Source organism: Neoarius graeffei, chromosome 21 (assembly GCF_027579695.1).
Source record: "Neoarius graeffei isolate fNeoGra1 chromosome 21, fNeoGra1.pri, whole genome shotgun sequence".
NCBI classification, from domain to species: domain Eukaryota; kingdom Metazoa; phylum Chordata; class Actinopteri; order Siluriformes; family Ariidae; genus Neoarius; species Neoarius graeffei.
This window is the reverse complement of record NC_083589.1, coordinates 39897145-39918053: the sequence shown is the minus strand read 5'-3', so window position 1 is coordinate 39918053 and position 20909 is coordinate 39897145. Positions and strand designations below refer to the sequence as shown.

The following is a 20909-nucleotide window of genomic DNA, read 5'->3' as shown; positions in this document are numbered from 1 at the left end:
TCAGTTGAACCGAGGATGATACTAAAGCTGGACACCAAATTTCATCCAGATTCATTCACTACTTTTTGGGTGACGTTGAGAACAGAAAAAAAATCCTGGATCCACATACATAACTGGATTTGCATCAAAATGTATTCTATTGTTACTTGGTCCATGGGCCACCTTTGGGCAAAATTTCATTAAAATCTGTTCACAACTTTTTGAGTTATGTTGAGAACAGACAAACAAATGGAAGTGAAAACATAACCTCATGCAACAGAGTTGGCAGTGGTAATAAAGGCCTACTTCTGTGTCCATTCGTCTTTAACATTTCATCTGAGCAAAAAGGGTCAAAGTGGGTCAACAAGATAAATAACAGTCAGAGCCAGGGGCCCCGGGGGAGAATAATGTTAATAATATTAACATTATTCTCATGTGTAAGTCCATCCATCCATCCATCCATCCATCCATTGTCTGTAGCTGCTTATCCTGTGCAGGGTCATGGGCAAGCTGGAGCCTATCCCAGCTGACCTTGGGTGAGAGGCAGGGTACACCCTGGACAAGTCACCAGGTTATCGCAGGGCTCACACATAGCGACACAACCATTCACACCTACGGTCAATTGAGAGCCATCAATTAGCCTAACCTGCATGTCTTTGGACTGTGGGGGAAACCGGAGCACCCGGAGGAAACCCACACGGACACGGGGAGAACATGCAAACTCCGCACAGAAAGGCCCTCGCCGGCTGCTGGGCTCGAACCCGGACCTTCTTGCTGTGAGGCAACAGCACTAACCACTACACCACCGTGCCGCCCCCATGTGTAAGTTAATTTAATAAAAAAATTAATAATTTTGTCTCTTAAAACGAGCAAATACAACAACCTTCTTGTTTGGTTTTCCATTTTCCGCAAAATTATTAGCATAGATAGTCTTTATATTTCACCCCTCTCCTGATTCATTACATGATACAGTCTTGTGTAGGCAGCGCCAGAGCGTGACACCAGGACAAACTCTCTCACTCCAGTGTGCAGCCTGCATGTTTACACACACACACACACACACACACACACACACACACACCCCGGACCTTAACACATCTTCTTTTCTCCCCTTGTTGTTGAAAAAGGTTTGTTGCTTTCCAGTCCAGCACTAACGTTAGCTGCACATGGTAGAAGCAGATTGATGGTGAACCATCAGCAGACTGACTTCTTGAAGAAGTCGGGTTACCAGAAAGTAAAGCGAGGCAATATTATATTCTTTCATAGGGCCCAAAATTTCTAGCGGTGCCCCTGGTCAGAGCAATGAGGGTAAATAATATTTTTAAAAATCGATAAAATTCTGAAAATGTCCCTTTCTGACAGTGTAGCTCCCACTCTGTAGCTAGACTCGGGTCTGATGAGAAATTATACGACTCTTAAAGAACAAGAAACAAATTAAAAACTGCAGCTTCACTAATATCATTTGTTATTGTGGACCAGCATTTAACCCTTTGGTGACTGACCCCTTGAAAATGGTTCCTTCAGGAACGATGACGTTTCAGTTGTCAAGACAACGGAAAAACTAAAATACAAAAACAGAAAGATACGTCACAATGCTCTTGTGCACAAAACAAAATGCTCTTGTATTTTAGTTTTTCCGTTGTCTTGACAACTGAAACGTCATCGTTCCTGGAGGAACCATTTTCAAGGGGTCAGTCACCAAAGGGTTAAAGACGGATGGTCAAGTTGACTAACAAGCATTTTGTGTTTGTGTGTGTAGACCTGTGTAACACCACAAACCTTCGCTCACGCTCTCTTTCGGGAACCGGACGCTCTCTCGTGGGCTCCTGGCTGAAGCTGAACAGGACGGAGGACTACTTCCTGCTCTACTCACATCTCACCTACATCACTCTTCCTTTACACCGGATCACTACAGGTGCAACACAAACAGCCTGTACTTACCCACACACAGAGTTCAGTGATGTGCAGGAGAATTGTGCATTAGCTTACACATGACACACAATGACTGAGCTCTTTGGGTTTTAGACAAAAAAAAACCCTACAAGTTACATTTAAATAAAAGGCACACACACACACACACACACACACACACACACAAGCTAATTCTGCTGTCTGCATGGAAGCTTTTTTATCAGTACAGTGATACCGGTGTGGGAAATAAGGAATTTTAAGCAGACTGTCACAGGACAGATAAGTCTGAAATGTTATCTGTCCATCAGTGGCGGCTGGTAGTCTTTCAAACAGGGGAGGCTGGTCGGTTACAATATTTCCAGATTTTAATAGAAAACACATCAATTTTGCCCATACTCTTGCCTCTGATCTGGCTGATTGTTAGCAGCGTCACAAACTGTGAAATAACAGGTTCTTTTGGCCCATTAGCCTACTGTCCAATATACATGATGGTGGTGTTGGGGGGGGGGGGGGGGGGTATATTTTAACATTTTATATTTTAAAATTGTGGCATGTTGTTTAAAAATTGATCATTATTGAAAGCAGCTCTTTGTCAGGAACCTCAGCAGTAGAGCTGGGTGCCACACATTTCATTCAATGACACTTTCCCTATATTTTACTTATTTTGACTGAGAAATGTTTTATTGACAATTTTGATAACCCTTCACTTTTAATCCAGGTCTGTAGTGTGAAATGTTCTCGGCTGTGTTTTTGTTTAAAAATGTTTTCCAAATTGTAGCTGTGTTTAATTCATATCCAGAGAAATATATATTCCAATATAATATACTCAGCATAAACATTTTAAATAGATTCTATATTTTTGGTCCATCCATGACATATTACTAAAGTAGCCTATTTACTGTTGTTGATGTGGGTCACTTGCTGTTAGCCAATTCACTTTCTCGGACCAGGAGAGCTGAAAGGAACGAGTATTATTCCCTACCTTTTTCACCAAGTCAATTTGAGGCGTTGGTCTACCCTGCTCTTTAATTTTAATTTTTTCCTCGAAAGGAAGACTGGCAAATGGCTTCGCCAAAATTAAATCAGCAATGCTTGGCATCCGTGCGCAGCTTTCTTGCTAGCTGACTAGCCCCCTCAAGTTCAAGTTCAGTCACTCAAGTAAACGAAATTTCTGGAACTAAGATAGCAAACTTGACAACACTATATTTACACTTTATTTACAATGAAAATATATACAAACTAAAAAAGCTGGTAGAAACCGTATGTAATGAATGAAATCGAAATGTAAGCTGAGCTCTTACAATACACCACAGCACTTGCGAATCCACATGGGACTGAACTGAGATTCACCGCTGCCTGTCTATATTTGAAACGAGCTGTCATCTTTTCATCAATCAAAGAAAATATCCGACCGCTTTCACCAATCACCAGTCTCCTCGCGGAAACTGCCATGTCCCTCCCATGTGACGCTGGGAGTCCGCGGGCGGGCATTTTCACAGTATTTGTCCAATAACCGTCTTGCATTTTGAGTTTGAAAAGCGCATAGCTCCCAAATGCCACTGAAGTCCACTGAGGCTGGGAGTCCGTGAGACTCCGTGGGCGGGCGTTTTCGCAGTATTTGTCCAATAATTGTCTTGCATTTTGAGATTGAAAAGCGCAGAGCTCCCAAATGCCATTGAAGTCCACTGAGGCTGGGCTGCATCGCGCTGTCACGAGGGGGAAAAACTCACGCACACATTAAAGTTATAACGGAATGATTTCGCACTGTAGTGGGTTGAGCACATATATTTCTATGATTCTGGATCTGAAATAGCAATGTTATAAGGTCGGCTATAACATAAGCCTAGCGCAATTCATCCTACACGATGTTCGTCATTTTTAGAGGAGGCTGAGCCTCCCTCGTTGTCTTAGAGCAATTGCCCGTGCTGTCCATCCAAATTTCAGTCTGTCCAAATGACAGGCCAAAGGCCCGGAACAATGCGACCGTGGGTCTGGGGCCTGCCTTCGGGCCCTGGAAGCTGAAGGGCTTTAGATGCCTGGAGATGGCTTCTCAGGCACATTTTTGTGATCTTCAAAGGCCAAATTACACTAGACATTAGTTGCTAATTACACTACAAATTAAATACAACTTACAAGAAAATGTCAGAAGATTCAAGAAAAACACAATTAAAGTTCTACCCAAGAAAACAGTAGCACACGCAGGTCGGTTCCATGTCTGGAAAAAATATGGAGGGGCCAATGATGTTCCAGCTGGTTACAACTTACTGGTCCTCATATATAGGTACGATAATAACACTCATTTTTGTTCTACTTATGTCAACAATGACTATTTTATACGATGTTTATAATAAGTCTATAAGAAATTTAGTAATTAACAACACAACTCTTCTTACAGAATAGAGTTATAATGCTGAGTACGAGATTCCAGAGTAACTTTGTAATAAAATGACTTTTACAATGACTGGAAACTAGATATGGTCATATCATTTGGCATTCAGACTAAAATCTGCTGGACTAGAACTTAGACGAAAATAAAAATATTAAAATATAAATCTACATCCTACAAAGCATATGACTGACTGTCGTTCTTATTATGAATGAAAAAATGCACATAATAATAACAACAACATCATATCCACTGATTGGCGGTTTGGCGCTTAACGTAATGCTGTACTGCAAACAAGCGGCTGGATCAGTCAGATACCGTCAACCCTAAAACACTCGTTCAACTGCATCATGCAATAAAAATAAGAGTGCTGTGAGAGCACAATATCCCCCGCTGGCAACTATATCCGTGCTATAAGTGCTTAATACACCCTCATGAAATTGTCAAAGTACTTTAGTAATCAAGCACGATAACTCTGGTAAAATGCGACTGAATCGAATGAAATTGCAATATGCGTCTTACCGACATATAACAAAGAATCCTGTCAAGTTTCGTGAAATTCCTCCAAAAATTGTGAGAGGAGTTGATTTCAGAAAGGACGGACGGATGATTTTGGCTGTTTTCTACACTGCACAGCAACACTGAAGACATCAAAACTATGGAATTACATGGTAAACAAAATATGCTTCATATTTTAGATCCTTCAGCGTTTACCTTGATGACGCTTTGTACACTATTGGCGTTATCTTACCCAGCTTCATGAGGGAGTCACCTGGAACGCTTTTCAATTAACAAGTGCCTCGTCAAAAGTTAATTAGTGCAATTTCTTGCCTTCTTAATGAGTTTGAGATCAAAGAGTAAATAATAAGAATACAGTAAACAGCCTAATTCCACAACTGTACTAATCCATATTATGTCAAGAACCGTTCAACTAAATAAAGAGAAATGACATCCATCATTACTTTAAAGGAACAGTCCACCGTACTTCCATAATGAAATATGCTCTTATCTGAATTGAGACGAGCTGCTCCGTACCTGTCCGAGCTTTGTGCGACCTCCCAATCAGTCAGACGCAGTCAGACGTGCTGTCACTCCTGTTAGCAATGTAGCTAGGCTCAGCATGGCCAATGGTATTTTTTGGGGCTGTAGTTAGATGCGACCAAACTCTTCCACGTTTTTCCTGTTTACATAGGTTTATATGACCAGTGATATGAAACAAGTTCAGTTACACAAATTGAAACGTAGTGATTTTCTATGCTATGGAAAGTGCGCACTATAATGACAGGCGTACTAACACCTTCTGCGCGCTTCGGCAGCGCATTGATATCTGAGCTCCGTATCAATGCGCTGTCGAAGCGTGCAGAAGGTGTTAGTACGCCTGTCGTTATAGTGCGGACTTTCCATAGCATAGAAAATCGCCACGTTTCAATTTGTGTAACTGAACTTGTTTCATATCACTGGTCATATAAACCTATGTAAACAGGAAAAACGCGGAAGAGTTTGGTCGCATCTAACTACAGCCCCAAAAAATACCATTGGCCATGCTGAGCCTAGCTACATTGCTAACAGGCAGGAGTGACAGCACGTCTGACTGCGTCTGACTGATTGGGAGGTCGCGCGAAGCTCGGAGAGGTACGGAGCAGCTCGTCTCAATTCAGATAAGAGCATATTTCATTATGGAAGTACGGTGGACTGTTCCTTTAAAGGAGAACTGAAGGCAAATTTTTTTATTATCAAAATTCTATTTCTCTCATTTTATTAAATATCGGAATGTATTTTTGATCGCTATTTTGTCGCTGCTATAGCAAGTTATGAGTGTTTGAAATATGCTATGTAATATATCAGTCCATATGTCAAAGCAATGACCGTAAACGAGATTCGTTGAGACCTGTGCGAGACGTCGTAGGACGGAAGTAAAACGTACAGCGGAAATCAAAGTGACCGACATCTGCCAACGTTGTCAAAAGACGCGCGCGCACTCTTTCGAATGCTGACGTAATCAAGCCGGAAGTTTTGTTTGTTTTGATAGCAATCAGGAAAGTTTGAAAAAAGTAGGCAGTAATCGTCATTTAAACTCGTTTTTGTGCAATATTTCATTTGGAAAACAGTTTTCAAAATGGCGGCACTGACACCTGGCTGACACTTCACGTTTCGAAGTCTCGCACAAGTCTCGTGAAGATCGCGCGGATAAGCGACGCCTGCCGTGGACCAAACGAACTAAATTCAACATGGCTAAAAACCGAATAGGCCAGTAAGTATAATATTTAATTGCAGTTAGTTGCCAATACGAGTCACGATATAAGGTTACTAAAACCGAAAACGTAACTGAATAACACGTTAATTAAAAAATAAAGCAAGTTTAAAAATGACTTCAGTTCTCTTTTAAGACATGAAGTGACTTTTTTAATTAATAAAAATAAAGAAAAGCGTCGAGTTAGGTGTGTCCATACTTTTGCCTGGTACTGTACACTCTCAGAAAATAAAGTACGTTATTGTACCTTTAGGGGTACGATGGCTTGTCACTGGGGCAGGTCTCACTAAGGTACTTATTTGTGCCATTTATATACCGCTCGGGACAATACGTGTACCTTTTTGGCCCTAAAGGGGTACACATAGATATTTTGATGTCTAATAATGAGCCCTTGGGGGTACATCAGTGTAGAGGAGGACAGAAATGGACTCTCACTGTACCTCTGTTTCTAACAGTGTCAGTTGGCTTGTTTGTACTTATTTTGTCGTGATTATGGAATTTCTTCGACAGATATTCTGGAGGTGAGACAAAAGCCCATTCTGATGATCTAGTGGCTCTTGACTTCATTAGGACTTGTGACTAAGTGCCTCTCCACATCAGGCCCCTCAGACAACAGCGCCATCTAGCATCCATACAGAGAACCAAAAAAAAAAAGAAAAAAAGAAGCCACCGCTGACAAAAGGAGAGGAGAAGAAATGCAAGAACTAAGGACTTATTAAAAACCAGCCAATCAAGAAGTGCCTCTTCTACCTGTTTTCTGTGACGGTCTGGATGTGGACATGAGCGCAACAGCCTGAGTGACTGAACACCGTCTGAAATGCCTCGTTCCATCTGATCAGCTCAGGCTCGGAAGGCAGGACTGGCTAACGTCCCACCTGCGAGCGAAAGGGAAACGTATCAAAGAAAAAACATGCAAAAGAATGTCTCTGTTCCTTGTAAATACACTGCTGCTTAGAATACTCAGTGAATCTCTCACCCACGGCCCTCTCAGCCCTGTGTAAACAGACTGCTGGGTCTTTCAATGTTGTTGATTTTGTGTGTAGTGCTTTTTTTTCCAAAGGCAACACCCCCCATCCCCTCACCTCGCCTCATCCCTAGGCCTTAACACCTCCTAACCAGCGACTGGGACATCTCGACTCTGCCTGCTCCCAACACAGAGTCCAGAATTGGAAATGCTGGATGTGTCTTAAGTTCAACCTTCTGGTTCACGCAGGAAAAAAAAAAAGGGGAAAAAATGCCGCACAAGTAGATTTCTTTTCTTTTGTTGGAAAAAAAAAAACCCAGACATGATACATTTGTTCATTTGTAAGTTAGGAAATCTTTGTAATCATTGTGATATTTATTACGGAGTGTTGCCAGTGTGAGACGTTCACGTGCAACAGAATGATGCTGAAGATGAAGAGGACAACAGTCCATTTGTTGTGTTATTCAGAAAAGGCGGTTGAGCTGTTTGTACGTTTAAAACTACTACGTTTCAGAAACACACCTGTCATACAGAAGCCCTGAAACGCAAGTTGTGTGGGGGATGAGTTAAAGTGCTCTGTCGTTATTTTGATTTCATAACTTGTTATATTGGCGGCACGGTGGTATAGTGGTTAGCGCTGTCGCCTCACAGCAAGAAGGTCCGGGTTCGAGCCCCGTGGCCGGCGAGGGCCTTTCTGTGTGGAGTTTGCATGTTCTCCCCGTGTCCGCGTGGGTTTCCTCCGGGTGCTCCGGTTTCCCCCACAGTCCAAAGACATGCAGGTTAGGTTAACTGGTGACTCTAAATTGACCGTAGGTGTGAATGTGAGTGTGAATGGTTGTCTGTGTCTATGTGTCAGCCCTGTGATGACCTGGCGACTTGTCCAGGGTGTACCCCGCCTTTCTCCCGTAGTCAGCTGGGATAGGCTCCAGCTTGCCTGCGACCCTGTAGAAGGATAAAGCGGCTAGAGATAATGAGATTTTTTTCATCCGATCTGCATCCGGGACATGGAGAACCAAAACGGTGACATAAATCTCGATAGGTCACTTGTGAGGAAATCGATGAATTGTTTTGTTTTGATAAATATGGGTACTTTTTGTTTGTGAACGTGTCGATATAATAAAAAGAAAATCATGCATTGGCTTGAAGACAGGAAGTTTATCTTCTCGTGTTGAAAAACTCGTATTTTTCATACGAAATGCATCGCAGATCTGAGTGACATATTTAAGAGTTATTCCACGAAATCGAGTCGTACATGAATACCTCTTATTCTATCCACATTCACTGGATTTTGAGAAACGGAGCATTTTTATTTTTTGCAAATTCAATAAATAAAAACTTTTATACAAAACGTCCGACAGAATCATTTCCGCTTAGATTGTAAACAAGCCGGCGAAATGACAGGAGCGATTTGTGAAAAATGCTCTAATAATAATAATTCTTGAAAAATAAAAAAAAGATATGTTCTTACCATCAAATACTTTCATTCCATCTTTTGTTGCTTTTTTATTTTTTTGGGATTTTGTTTTCGAGTTGAGTTTTTATTTCGTCCTCGGTTGGTTCAGCAACACACTCCGCCATTTTGTTTTTCTCTACTCACGGTATATGAGCTGATAGCCTAGTAGTAGAGTAGCCAATCAGAGCGTACGATTGCTCATATCCAGTGAATGTTGATATAATAATATCCAATATTTCATGCCAATGATGTCACTCCCAGTGTTTTCCTGCTGACTAGGATGCGTGTTTGTCAAAATAGTGAACAGGTTCAAAATTAAAATTGTTTTGATTGACTTGTGTATTTTTTTTTTTTTTGTGGATGTGTCCATATAATATAAAGAACATTACATGGTGTTGCAAAGATATGAAGTTTATCTACTCGTGTTGAAAATATTTTTACTTGTAAGCTTTGCTCACTCGTGAATATGTTCAGCACTCAAAGATAAACTTCATGTCTTCATGCAACCGTGTGTGTGTATGTGTATGTATATATATATATATATATATATATATATATATATATATATATATATGAGTGATTCCACGCTTATGGGTACTGAAATGGGGACATGAACGTATTTTTAAAAATTCACCTAAAACCATTTCTTTTTTTTACCATCAGGTCACAAAACATGTAATCTTTAATGAATGATATGTTAAAAGATAACTTTAATTTTCTGAGATGTAATAAAAACATATTTTTATGCCAAAGTCAGAACGTAACAGAAGTGTTGTGGACATATATATTCTCAATTTTAACAATGTAGAATTACTTTTTGAAACATAGGAAGGTGATGTTTTAGCAAATATAATTAATAAACATGTGTAGTAGAATAAACATACACATTCTTTCAATAAGATTAACATGGTATATAGCTAGATTGTAATTAATTTGTAACAGACGCGAGATGGACAATCGTAACAGAAGTAATGTAACAGACATCATTTTGGAACTCATAGGCTTGACTTTGGCATATAAATATGTTTTTATTACATCTCAGAAAATTAAAGTTATCTTTTAACATATCATTCATTAAAGATTACATGTTTTGTGACCTGATGGTAAAAAAAAGAAATGGTTTTAGGTGAATTTTTAAAAATAAGTTCATGTCCCCATTTCAGTACCCATAAGCGTGGAATCACTCATATATATATTACATCATGGTTTTAACTTCATATCTCATTTCAACATCGTATGTTGTTATTTTTAGTCTCATTAGACTTATTTTGAGTTATCATCTTTTGAACGAATCACTGGACATGCGTCTGTCTGGCCGACGATCTGCAGCATACAGAAAAACAATTACAATTTAATATACATGAAATTCATCTTACTGATAGATTGGATGGTGTTAAATATTCCATATATTAAAATATGCTGTTTTAAAATAGTCAAAACAGGATAATGTTTTGAAATAATGATGATAACTTGGCATAACATCCTGAAATAAGTTATTAAGTCAGAATAATGACATAACGTCCTGAAATAACAAGTTGAAATAATGAAATAATATCTTGAAATAACATGTCATGAAGTCAAAATAATGAGAGAGCCCTTCAACTCCCCCCCAGTTTGCGATTCAGGACATTCACATGATTTGTTTTGTCTGTTCGGTTCGAACCCGTGAACGTTGGAAAGCTTTAGGGATTCTTTAAACGTGAACTTAATCCTTTTCTGTTCCTCCAGTTCTGTGTTTCCTTGTAAAGTGTTGAGTATTTAACCGTCTGGTGGCTGTCGTTTTTCAACACATTTGTTACTCGATTGGCTTCGAAAATCACTGACAATGAAGTGTTTATTGAGGAAGTGAGGAACAAACCCTGATTGTCAGTATTATGTTGGGTTTTGTGAACCGAATGTATTCCTAGTGACTGCTTTAAAGACGACTTTAGTAGCCATTTGAGAATTGAAAAGCAACCTGATTTGTCAGCAACGTTTTTTTGTTTTGTTTTGTTTTGTAAATGCTTCAGAATTCACTTTTGTTGTGTTTCTTTGTACTTATTTTCTTCTGCTAGGCTGTAGAAGCCCATGTCAACCAAATACAAAGCTCCTTTCAAGGAGGTCTTGTGGTACATACGCCAGTTCTTTAATTGCTTCAACCACATTTTTGTATTCAGTTTTTAAAAATCTACATGTGCATGTTTATCCTATATTTATGTTACACCATTAATACTTGTACATTTTCTGTACCTCTTATTGAAATACAAATTACAAAAAAAAAATTATTTGAATTTATGAATTGTTTACACATGGGGGGGAACAAGAAAATATAATGCTACAAATTCAGGAGTACATCAGGTCGCACATCATCCATCACTGAATGAGGTTAATAACTTCTAGTGCGTTTTCTGTGCAGCACAGGTAAGACCAGGTATGAAAACTTTGTAAAATCGTGTGTGTGTGTGTGCAGTATGCTCAGGTTGACTTCAGGTATCTTGATCTGTGTTTGATTTTTTTCCATCACACGGCTTTAACGAGGTCGACATAAAACTACATGATATTGTGGCATCTGCGAATTCTGAGCATAACACCAGTCACAGCTGTAATTATACCATCCGGTTTACTGTGGGTGGTAGAAATGGGCAACTGGACTTGCTTGAAAATTCTTGAAAACGTTTCACCTCTCGTCCGAAAGGCTTCCTCAGTTCTGTCTGACTAATAGGGAGTATCAGATATTTATCCTCTCCTGGATCAGAATCAGAATTCTGATGACCAGCTCATCTAAGGTGTCATTGAGGCATCATGTTGGTGTGGGTCACTGGAGGCTGGGTGTGAACGGCGAGTCATTAGGGTGATCAAAGGATTGCCCGTTAGGGTGATCAATGGCAATCTGACTCTCTCTGTCCTCCTGTGAGTCACCGAAAGCAGCTGGGTCCTGGCGTACACCCAGGCTACATCCACACGACAACAGCAACGAGATGTTATTTAAAAATATATCGCGTCCAAATGGGCAACGATCAGTAAAATATCAGGTCCATATGGCAACGCAATGCTTGCTGAAAACGATGCAATACACATGCCACACCTCTGGGGCGCTGTAAGACAGTCCCTTCGGAGACACCAGAACAATAGAAGAAGTAAGGACGCATGCGCATAAACTATTATGCGCGAGACTTCATATTAGCCACAAAGTCAGAAAAATCTGTTGGTAAAATTACGTTATAATGACCAAATACAATGAAAAGTATTTTTCCAGTCTCACCTGTGAAAGGTAATCCCATGTGATCTCGTTTGGACGGTAAACCTGTTGGTACAGTTAAACGCAGCACATGAATGAGGCATCTTTATTCTCCGCTTTGACCTATCCAATATGGCGGCGAGGATGACGTATGATTCTACGCGGAAGGTGGCGTCTTTAATGGTCCGGAATAAATTGAATGCTACACGTTGATGGATTAATTTGTTCTTCTACGCCCTTTTTGAGGAATGTATTGTAGGACTTAAACCAACATCTGAAGAGGTGAGCTCGCTCCTTTTTTTCCCTATTTTTGCTGGCGGGATTGACTCTGCCCTAAGGGCTATTCTCTCTCTCTCTCTCTCTCTCTCTCTCTCACTTTGCACCATTACACAATAAATATTCACAGTGAAAATATTTTGTAAGCGCGTTTCATGAACCAACTTATAGGATTTGTTGACAACTTGCATCGAGTTCGTTACACTTCTACCTGGCGTGAAGCACATGTGGTTGTGACGTCATCGTAAACAAATCCGTTCTACTCATCCAGACGACTTCGCAACGGCAACGTTGCCAGATCTTTCCACTCTGGAACCCGTTCTCAAAAGATTGCGTTTTGGGCACCCAAAACGCCGGTGCCGTGTGGACGCCAGGCCGAAACGATAAACAATTGTATCGGATTCACCTGAATCCGTTGCCGTGTGGACAGGGCCCCAGCCGTCTGGGAAGAGTGTCCAAGACTGCCTTGTAGATGTTTGACAAATGATGTCTTAGACCCCCACCTCTGTTCAGTGATGGCTGTTCCAGGTTGACAAAAATGGCTTCTTTAACTCCTCGCCAAAAAGAAGCCATCCTTTGATCACCCTAATGACTCGCCGTTCACACCCAGCCTCCAGTGACCCACACTAACATGATGCCTCAATGACACCTTAGATGAGCTGGTCATCAGAATTCTGATTCTGATCCAGGAGAGGATAAATATCTGATACTCCCTATTAGTCAGACAGAACTGAGGAAGCCTTTTGGACGAGAGGTGAAACGTTTTCAAGAATTTTCAAGCAAGTCCAGTTGCCCATTTCTACCACCCACAGTTTACTATGACCTGGATGATTGAGAATCTTCACAGTCACCATCCAGTTTAATCAGCCTGAAGAAATGTACTTTGCTTTAATTTTTTTTCTTCTAATGGACTACCACACAATTTTAAAAGATTTCTAAAACATCCATAATTTCAGAATTGCTAAAGAGAAAAAAAAAACATTTAGGGATTCAAACATTAGTTAAATATATGAGCAGTTTAATACTACTAGATAAAGACACGTAAACAGGTCATTCAGTGACCTGTTTCAGTTGTGTTCAAATCCCAGAACTGCCAGGCTGCCACTGTTGGGCCCTTAAAGTGCATATCACGGGTAAATTCAGGAGCAAGATCAATGTAATTCTCCTATTTTATGTTAAACTTTGGTCAAATATCTGTCACATTTTGCGCAATTTGGGCGGCACGGTGGTGTAGTGGTTAGCACTGTCGCCTCACAGCAAGAAGGTCCGGGTTCGAGCCCCGTGGCCGGCGAGGGCCTTTCTGTGTGGAGTTTGCATGTTCTCCCCGTGTCCGCGTGGGTTTCCTCCGGGTGCTCCGGTTTCCCCCACAGTCCAAAGACATGCAGGTTAGGTTAACTGGTGACTCTAAATTGACCGTGAGTGTGAATGGTTGTCTGTGTCTATGTGTCAGCCCTGTGATGACCTGGCGACTTGTCCAGGGTGTACCCCGCCTTTCGCCCGTAGTCAGTTGGGATAGGCTCCAGCTTGCCTGTGACCTTGTAGAAGGATAAAGCGGCTACAGATAATGAGATGAGAATTTTGCGCAATTTTTTTTTACCTTACACAATACCAGAAAAATTCAGTTGAAATCAAGCCATTTGAGGTGAATTGGTCCGCCTCTGAAAAAACTTGCCGTTTGGATTTCCCGGCAAACATTGATTTTCGTGACGTCGCGTGCGGGACGCCTCCCTCTGAATCCTACGTCAGTGCTGGTTTGTTTATGAGAAAACGACCTGGTGGTTTTCTGCAAATTTCTTCAATGTTATCACGTAATTATTAAAATGGTTAACAGATGTATCGTAGGAGGGTGTAGCAACGCCAATCTTGATGGGATTAGTACTCATCGTTTCCCAAAAGACCGGACAATGAGAGAGATATGGGAGCGCTTGGTCTACACAGGCTGTGCACTGAAACCGTGCAAAGCTCTCGCAGCCTGCTGGCGCTTCCGCAGGTGACGTCACGAATCTGGCTCCAGACTCCCTCGGGATTTTTCCAGACGCGTTTTGTTATTTTATTTTTTTCTGCTGTAGACAGATGGCCTTGTGCAAAATTACCCTTCTGGATGAGTGTGTAAAGGGACATACTTTCATATTAAAAAACACGAAATTGGTCCAGAATATGCACTTTAAGGCAGTGATTCCCAAACTCTGCTCCACGTACCCCTGGTGGTACACAAGAGCCTTGCTGAAAGATCTAACTCCAACTGGCTCTCGTCTTAACAGACAACAGTTAATATATGTACATACAGTTCTGTGCAAAAGTCTCAGGCACCCTATTTTTTTTTTCATCCAAACTTTGGTATAGATTTCTATTTTGTGACTTCTACGTTATCGAGTCGGTACAAAAACATTTTTGAGTCCAAACTTTCATATTTTTTCCAGCACAAAATTAAATGTTACAGAAAAAAAAGTTTGTATCTGAGCAGCATGTTCCATAAGAGAGCACTTTTCAGATTAAAAAAGAAAACATAATGAAGGCTGCTGGGTTTTGGTGCGAAATGAAGAAGCGAGTGTGACAGTCAAAGTGTCCAGAAGAACTGCGGCTGGTTCTGGAAGATGCTCAGTAAAACCTACAGCTCATTTCCGCTTAAAACTGCACTCACTGGACCTGAGACTACTGATTTTTTTTTTTTTAAAGCAAAGGGTCGTCTCACACCGAATACTGACTTTGTTTCATTTATTATGGCTTACTGCTGTTTATAGTATTTTTTTATGTTAAACATTTCATTTCATTATTTTTAAGCCATTTTTGGTCTACAGCATTTCTTTACATGCGCCTAAGACTTTTGCACAGGACTGTATGTGTTTTATTTATATATAATTTCATATATTCACATCTCTTTACAATTATGCAAAAATTAAGTGTTAAAATATTTTAGAATTTTTTTTTTTTACTAGTAATGAAAAACTATATTAGAGCCGAGAAAATAAGCTTGAAAGCATTTGTATGTTACATCAATGGTAAAGGGGCGGCACGGTGGTGTATTGGTTAGCGCTGTCGCCTCACAGCAAGAAGGTCCTGGGTTCGAGCCCCGTGGACGGCGAGGGCCTTTCTGTGTGGAGTTTGCATGTTCTCCCCGTGTCCGGGTGGGTTTCCTCCGGGTGCTCCAGTTTCCCCCACAGTCCAAAGACATGCAGGTTAGGTTAACTGGTGACTCTAAATTGACCGTAGATGTGAGTGTGAATGGTTGTCTGTGTCTATGTGTCAGCCCTGTGATGACCTGGCGACTTGTCCAGGGTGAACCCCGCCTTTCACCCGTAGTCAGCTGGGATAGGCTCCAGCTTGCCCGCGACCCTGCACATGATAAGCGGTTATGGATAATGGATGGATCGACTGTAAATCAATACTAAAACAAATTCCCGGTTATTTCAAGCCACATGAAAGTCTGCCTGAGACACCGATCTTTAATATGGAGTCCAAGAATAAAAGCAACTATGGAAATGACATTAAATCTTGAGGGCAGTAAATAAATCACTGTCTGAGATGAAAATCTATGCCTGCTTCAGTACCTCAGAGTAAATTCTGCTTTTCGATACCCATGATTAATTTTTATACCTTGTGAATGTTGGGCGTAACTTCCAAATTAGAAGAGTCACGAAAGCACAGCGAACATTTTAAGATAAAAATGGAGGCACAACATGCTTTGATTAGGTTTAGAAATGAGAATCCGGCAGGCAGAATTTATCAGAGAGGTTAATGAGACACTTCATAGTCCAAGTAGAAAAAGAGAAAAAAGTGTTCTGTAAAAGTTCTTTAATAAAAGAACGTAATGACAGCAGCATGGAATGTTGTGTGTTGCTGGAATTTATTAATGCGGCCTTATAATTGCATCTTTTGAAGAATTTGCATGAGCTCATTTGTACAGTAGCACTGTTGAGTAGCATGTGATTGGGTTTTGTACACAGCGAGCACGCAGTTTAGAAAGTAGGTTTACAATTCTATTAGAAGTATGTACCTATAAAATTACATAAAAACATTATTCCTGACTATTTACACTAAATCAAAGTACATCTGTAAATTCAGTCTGTGCTAGTTTATTATTATCTCGCCCGGGACGGAGTCCACCAGGGGGCGAGGTATTGTTTTCGGTGGGGTTTCTTTCTTTCTTTTTTTTTTTTGTTAGCAACATTACGGGAACATGGCTGGACCAATCTTCATGAAACTTTCAGGATAGATGGGCAGTGGTCTCAAATAGAACCTCCAACATTTTGAGGGTCATCTGGTCAAGGTCAAAATCGTGTATTTTTTTTCATGATATCTTCCTTCGTATTCATCATATTTACTTCAAACTAATTCCAAAATGTTCATCTTTCAATTCTGCTTCCAATGATATGCTACATGATGGGGTAGCTCTCATAGTTTTCTTAGCAGTTGGGGATCAAATGTTGGGGAGGGGGTCTAGGTCATTGATAAAATTTGCATATTTTCCGTTATAACTGGAAAATGGTTAGCGATAGAGAGATGTTTATCATTATCAACATATAATTAGTCTCATATGACCTTTGACCTTGAATGACTTTGAAATGTCCAACTCAAGGTCATGGATTTTCATAGGACTATAACCTGACAGCTGATGATTGAGAAAGATTACCATTATTAACATATAGGTATAAAATAATAAGACCGACTAGTGGCCTAGTGGTAGCGTGTCCGCCTCTCGATCAGGAGATCGTGAGTTCTATTCACGGTCGGGTCATACCAAAGACCATCATAAAAATGGTACCTACTACCATCTGGCAAGGCACGCTGCAATACAGATGTGCTTGGGGAGTTAAACTCTCGTGGTTACCAGAGGACCAGCCCCCCATTGTAACCCTAGCTATGTAATAGGCGAGAGGCCGAGGGCTATGGAAACGGAGATCAGCACCGCCCGATGCGCCACCATACAGGTTGGGCCTGGTTAGTACTTGAGTGGGAGACTGCCTAGGAATACCAGGTACTGTAAGGCGTGGGAAGGACTTAATAAAATAATAAGCGCTGCCGGGTGAGGTTTGTTTTGCCTGGCAACACTTCTTTATTTTTAAATTATACCAACACAAAGGGGCAGCACGGTGGTGTAGTGGTTAGCGCTGTCGCCTCACAGCAAGAAGGTCCGGGTTCGAGCCCCGTGGCCGGCGAGGGCCTTTCTGTATGGAGTTTGCATGTTCTCCCCGTGTCCGCGTGGGTTTCCTCCGGGTGCTCCAGTTTCCCCCACAGTCCAAAGACATGCAGGTTAGGTTAACTGGTGACTCTAAATTGACCGTAGGTGTGAATGGTTGTCTGTGTCTATGTGTCAGCCCTGTGATGACCTGGCGACTTGTCCAGGGTGTACCCCGCCTTTCGCCCGTAGTCAGCTGGGATAGGCTCCAGCTTGCCTGCGACCCTGTAGAACAGGATAAAGCGGCTACAGATAATGGATGGATGTCTTTTAATACATGGAGTTAAACTCATAACCAAAAGGCTTATAAAGTTAAGCTCATTCTGAGTGATATGTGTGTTTGTGCTTGTGCCATTTAGCAATGATCTAAATATTTGTGCATCCCAAAAACAGTTTATGCCCAAGGCTCTCCCTTTTTCAGTGGATCTCAGCTGGAAACTGTAGAGTTCTGTAGATTTGTACCCAAGAACTGCTGCTGTAATCATAAAGACTGACCTGTGTTTATCCCATGAAAATTTATATCAACCAAAAGTTCTCATGTTAAAAAGAAAAGTCTGGCGATATATAAATGCACCAGCACTGGGACCAAATATCATCTCTCCTTGTCTCATATCCAGGAGGTTTTAAATGTTGACTCATGCTATTGTTTAATTACAAGTGCATGAAGCTTGTACAGTGTTAAACTGGGAGCTATAAGGATCTCCTTCTTGTTAACTTCATTCATCTCATAGCTTGAGTGCAAATCAAACTTTTCCTGGTGTACATTTGGAGTAAAGTGTGTTCATTTCAGCTGACTGACGAGCAGCGTATACAGCGTCAACTAAACTATCTGTCAGAATTAGCACAATTTTTTAATGTGTGTGAAACATCAAGCAACATCGAGTCATTAGTTTTGCTATGGAGCTCTTATCAGAGACCTGCTTTCAAAAGCGGACCGTTCTAATGATGCCTGTTTGCATCATCGACGGCATCTTCGGCGGCCGAGTTCAAAGGTTCCCTGCATACAAATTGGCAAGTGTTAAAATACAGCAGGCTTTTTAAAAATATTGTATTTTAAGACCTAATGAGAATCCATCAGCTACGAGTTAATAAAAGAAAGAAACAAAGGTTAAATAAGATGAAGAAAATATTCCAGTCATTAAGTCTTGACAAAAGTCCAGATCGTGTTTCAGCTCAAGCTTTGTCTGTCTATATATAGTTTATTAAAAACTCGATTTGATTTACCAGTAAATTAATCACAGGAATTTATTCAAATGTACAATATAATTAACGTACCAACAATATACTGAAAAACTAAACCAAGTACTGATAAATTTCCATCCAAGTCATCCTACATAAAACTATGATTACTTGTTCCAGGTCGCACTTTTTTAATCAAACTTGGAGAACAATGTACAACCCCGATTCCAAAAAAGTTGGGACAAAGTACAAATTGTAAATAAAAACGGAATGCAATGATGTGGAAGTTTCAAAATTCCATTTTTTATTCAGAATAGAACATAGATGACATATCAAATGTTTAAACTGAGAAAATGTATCATTTAAAGAGAAAAATTAGGTGATTTTAAATTTCATGACAACAACACATCTCAAAAAAGTTGGGACAAGGCCATGTTTACCACTGTGAGACATCCCCTTTTCTCTTTACAACAGTCTGTAAACGTCTGGGGACTGAGGAGACAAGTTGCTCAAGTTTAGGGATAGGAATGTTAACCCATTCTTGTCTAATGTAGGATTCTAGCTGCTCAACTGTCTTAGGTGTTTTTTGTCGTATCTTCCGTTTTATGATGCGCCAAATGTTTTCTATGGGTGAAAGATCTGGACTGCAGGCTGGCCAGTTCAGTACCCGGACCCTTCTTCTACGCAGCCATGATGCTGTAATTGATGCAGTGTGTGGTTTGGCATTGTCATGTTGGAAAATGCAAGGTCTTCCCTGAAAGAGACATCATCTGGATGGGAGCATATGTTGCTCAGAACCTGGATATACCTTTCAGCATTGATGGTGTCTTTCCAGATGTGTAAGCTGCCCGTGCCACACGCACTAATGCAACCCCATACCATCAGAGATGCAGGCTTCTGAACTGAGCGCTGATAACAACTTGGGTCGTCCTTCTCCTCTTTAGTCCGAATGACACGGCGTCCCTGATTTCCATAAAGAACTTCAAATTTTGATTCGTCTGACCACAGAACAGTTTTCCACTTGGCCACAGTCCATTTTAAATGAGCCTTGGCCCAGAGAAGACGTCTGCGCTTCTGGATCATGTTTAGATACGGCTTCTTCTTTGAACTATAGAGTTTTAGCTGGCGACGGCGGATGGCACGGTGAATTGTGTTCACAGATAATGTTCTCTGGAAATATTCCTGAGCCCATTTTGTGATTTCCAATACAGAAGCATGCCTGTATGTGATGCAGTGCCGTCTAAGGGCCCGAAGATCACGGGCACCCAGTATGGTTTTCCGGCCTTGACCCTTACGCAGAGATTCTTCCAGATTATCTGAATCTTTTGATGATATTATGCACTGTAGATGATGATATGTTCAAACTCTTTGCAATTTTACACTGTCGAACTCCTTTCTGATATTGCTCCACTATTTGTCGGCGCAGAATTAGGGGGATTGGTGATCCTCTTCCCATCTTTACTTCTGAGAGCCGCTGCCACTCCAAGATGCTCTTTTTATACCCAGTCATGTTAATGACCTATTGCCAATTGACCTAATGAGTTGCAATTTGGTCCTCCAGCTGTTCCTTTTTTGTACCTTTAACTTTTCCAGCCTCTTATTGCCCCTGTACCAACTTTTTTGAGATTTGTTGCTGTCATGAAATTTCAAATGAGCCAATATTTGGCATGAAATTTCAAAATATCTCACTTTCGACATCTGATATGTTGTCTATGTTCTACTGTGAATACAATATCAGTTTTTGAGATTTGTAAATTATTGCATTCCGTTTTTATTTACAATTTGTCCCAACTTTTTTGGAATCGGGGTTGTATTGCATTTTGCTTCTCAAGGCATTTAGTGGTTAGTCCTGGGGTATAAAATCGAGACGCCAGCATGGAGCTGGCTGAAGTACCATCCAGCCTCTTCAGCACAGCGTTCCAATCCTTAGGCATAAAAGCAAGCAAGCAAGCAAGCAAGCAAGCAAGTGAACATTCTCTCCCTAAAAAGTGTACACAAATGAAACTAATCTTACTTGTTGAAACATGTCACAGTTACTGATACACAGCTTCCATTTCAGAGGGTGCCAGGAGTTTTGGATCATCATACCACATTTTTAAAAAGGCAGCAACAAGCTA

General features: G+C 40.7%; 1 protein-coding gene across 1 annotated transcript in view; it reads left to right on the top strand.

The window, feature by feature from the left end:
- Positions 1-8239, top strand: part of kiaa0930 — a 103428-nt gene extending 95189 nt beyond the window's left edge. Inside the window, exons 9-10 of the mRNA XM_060903106.1 lie at positions 1739-1894; positions 7038-8239. Of these exons, the coding sequence (XP_060759089.1) occupies positions 1739-1894; positions 7038-7078 (197 nt within the window). The 3' untranslated portion in view covers positions 7079-8239. The remainder of the gene's footprint in view (positions 1-1738; positions 1895-7037) is intronic.
- Positions 8240-20909: the final 12670 nt, after the last annotated feature.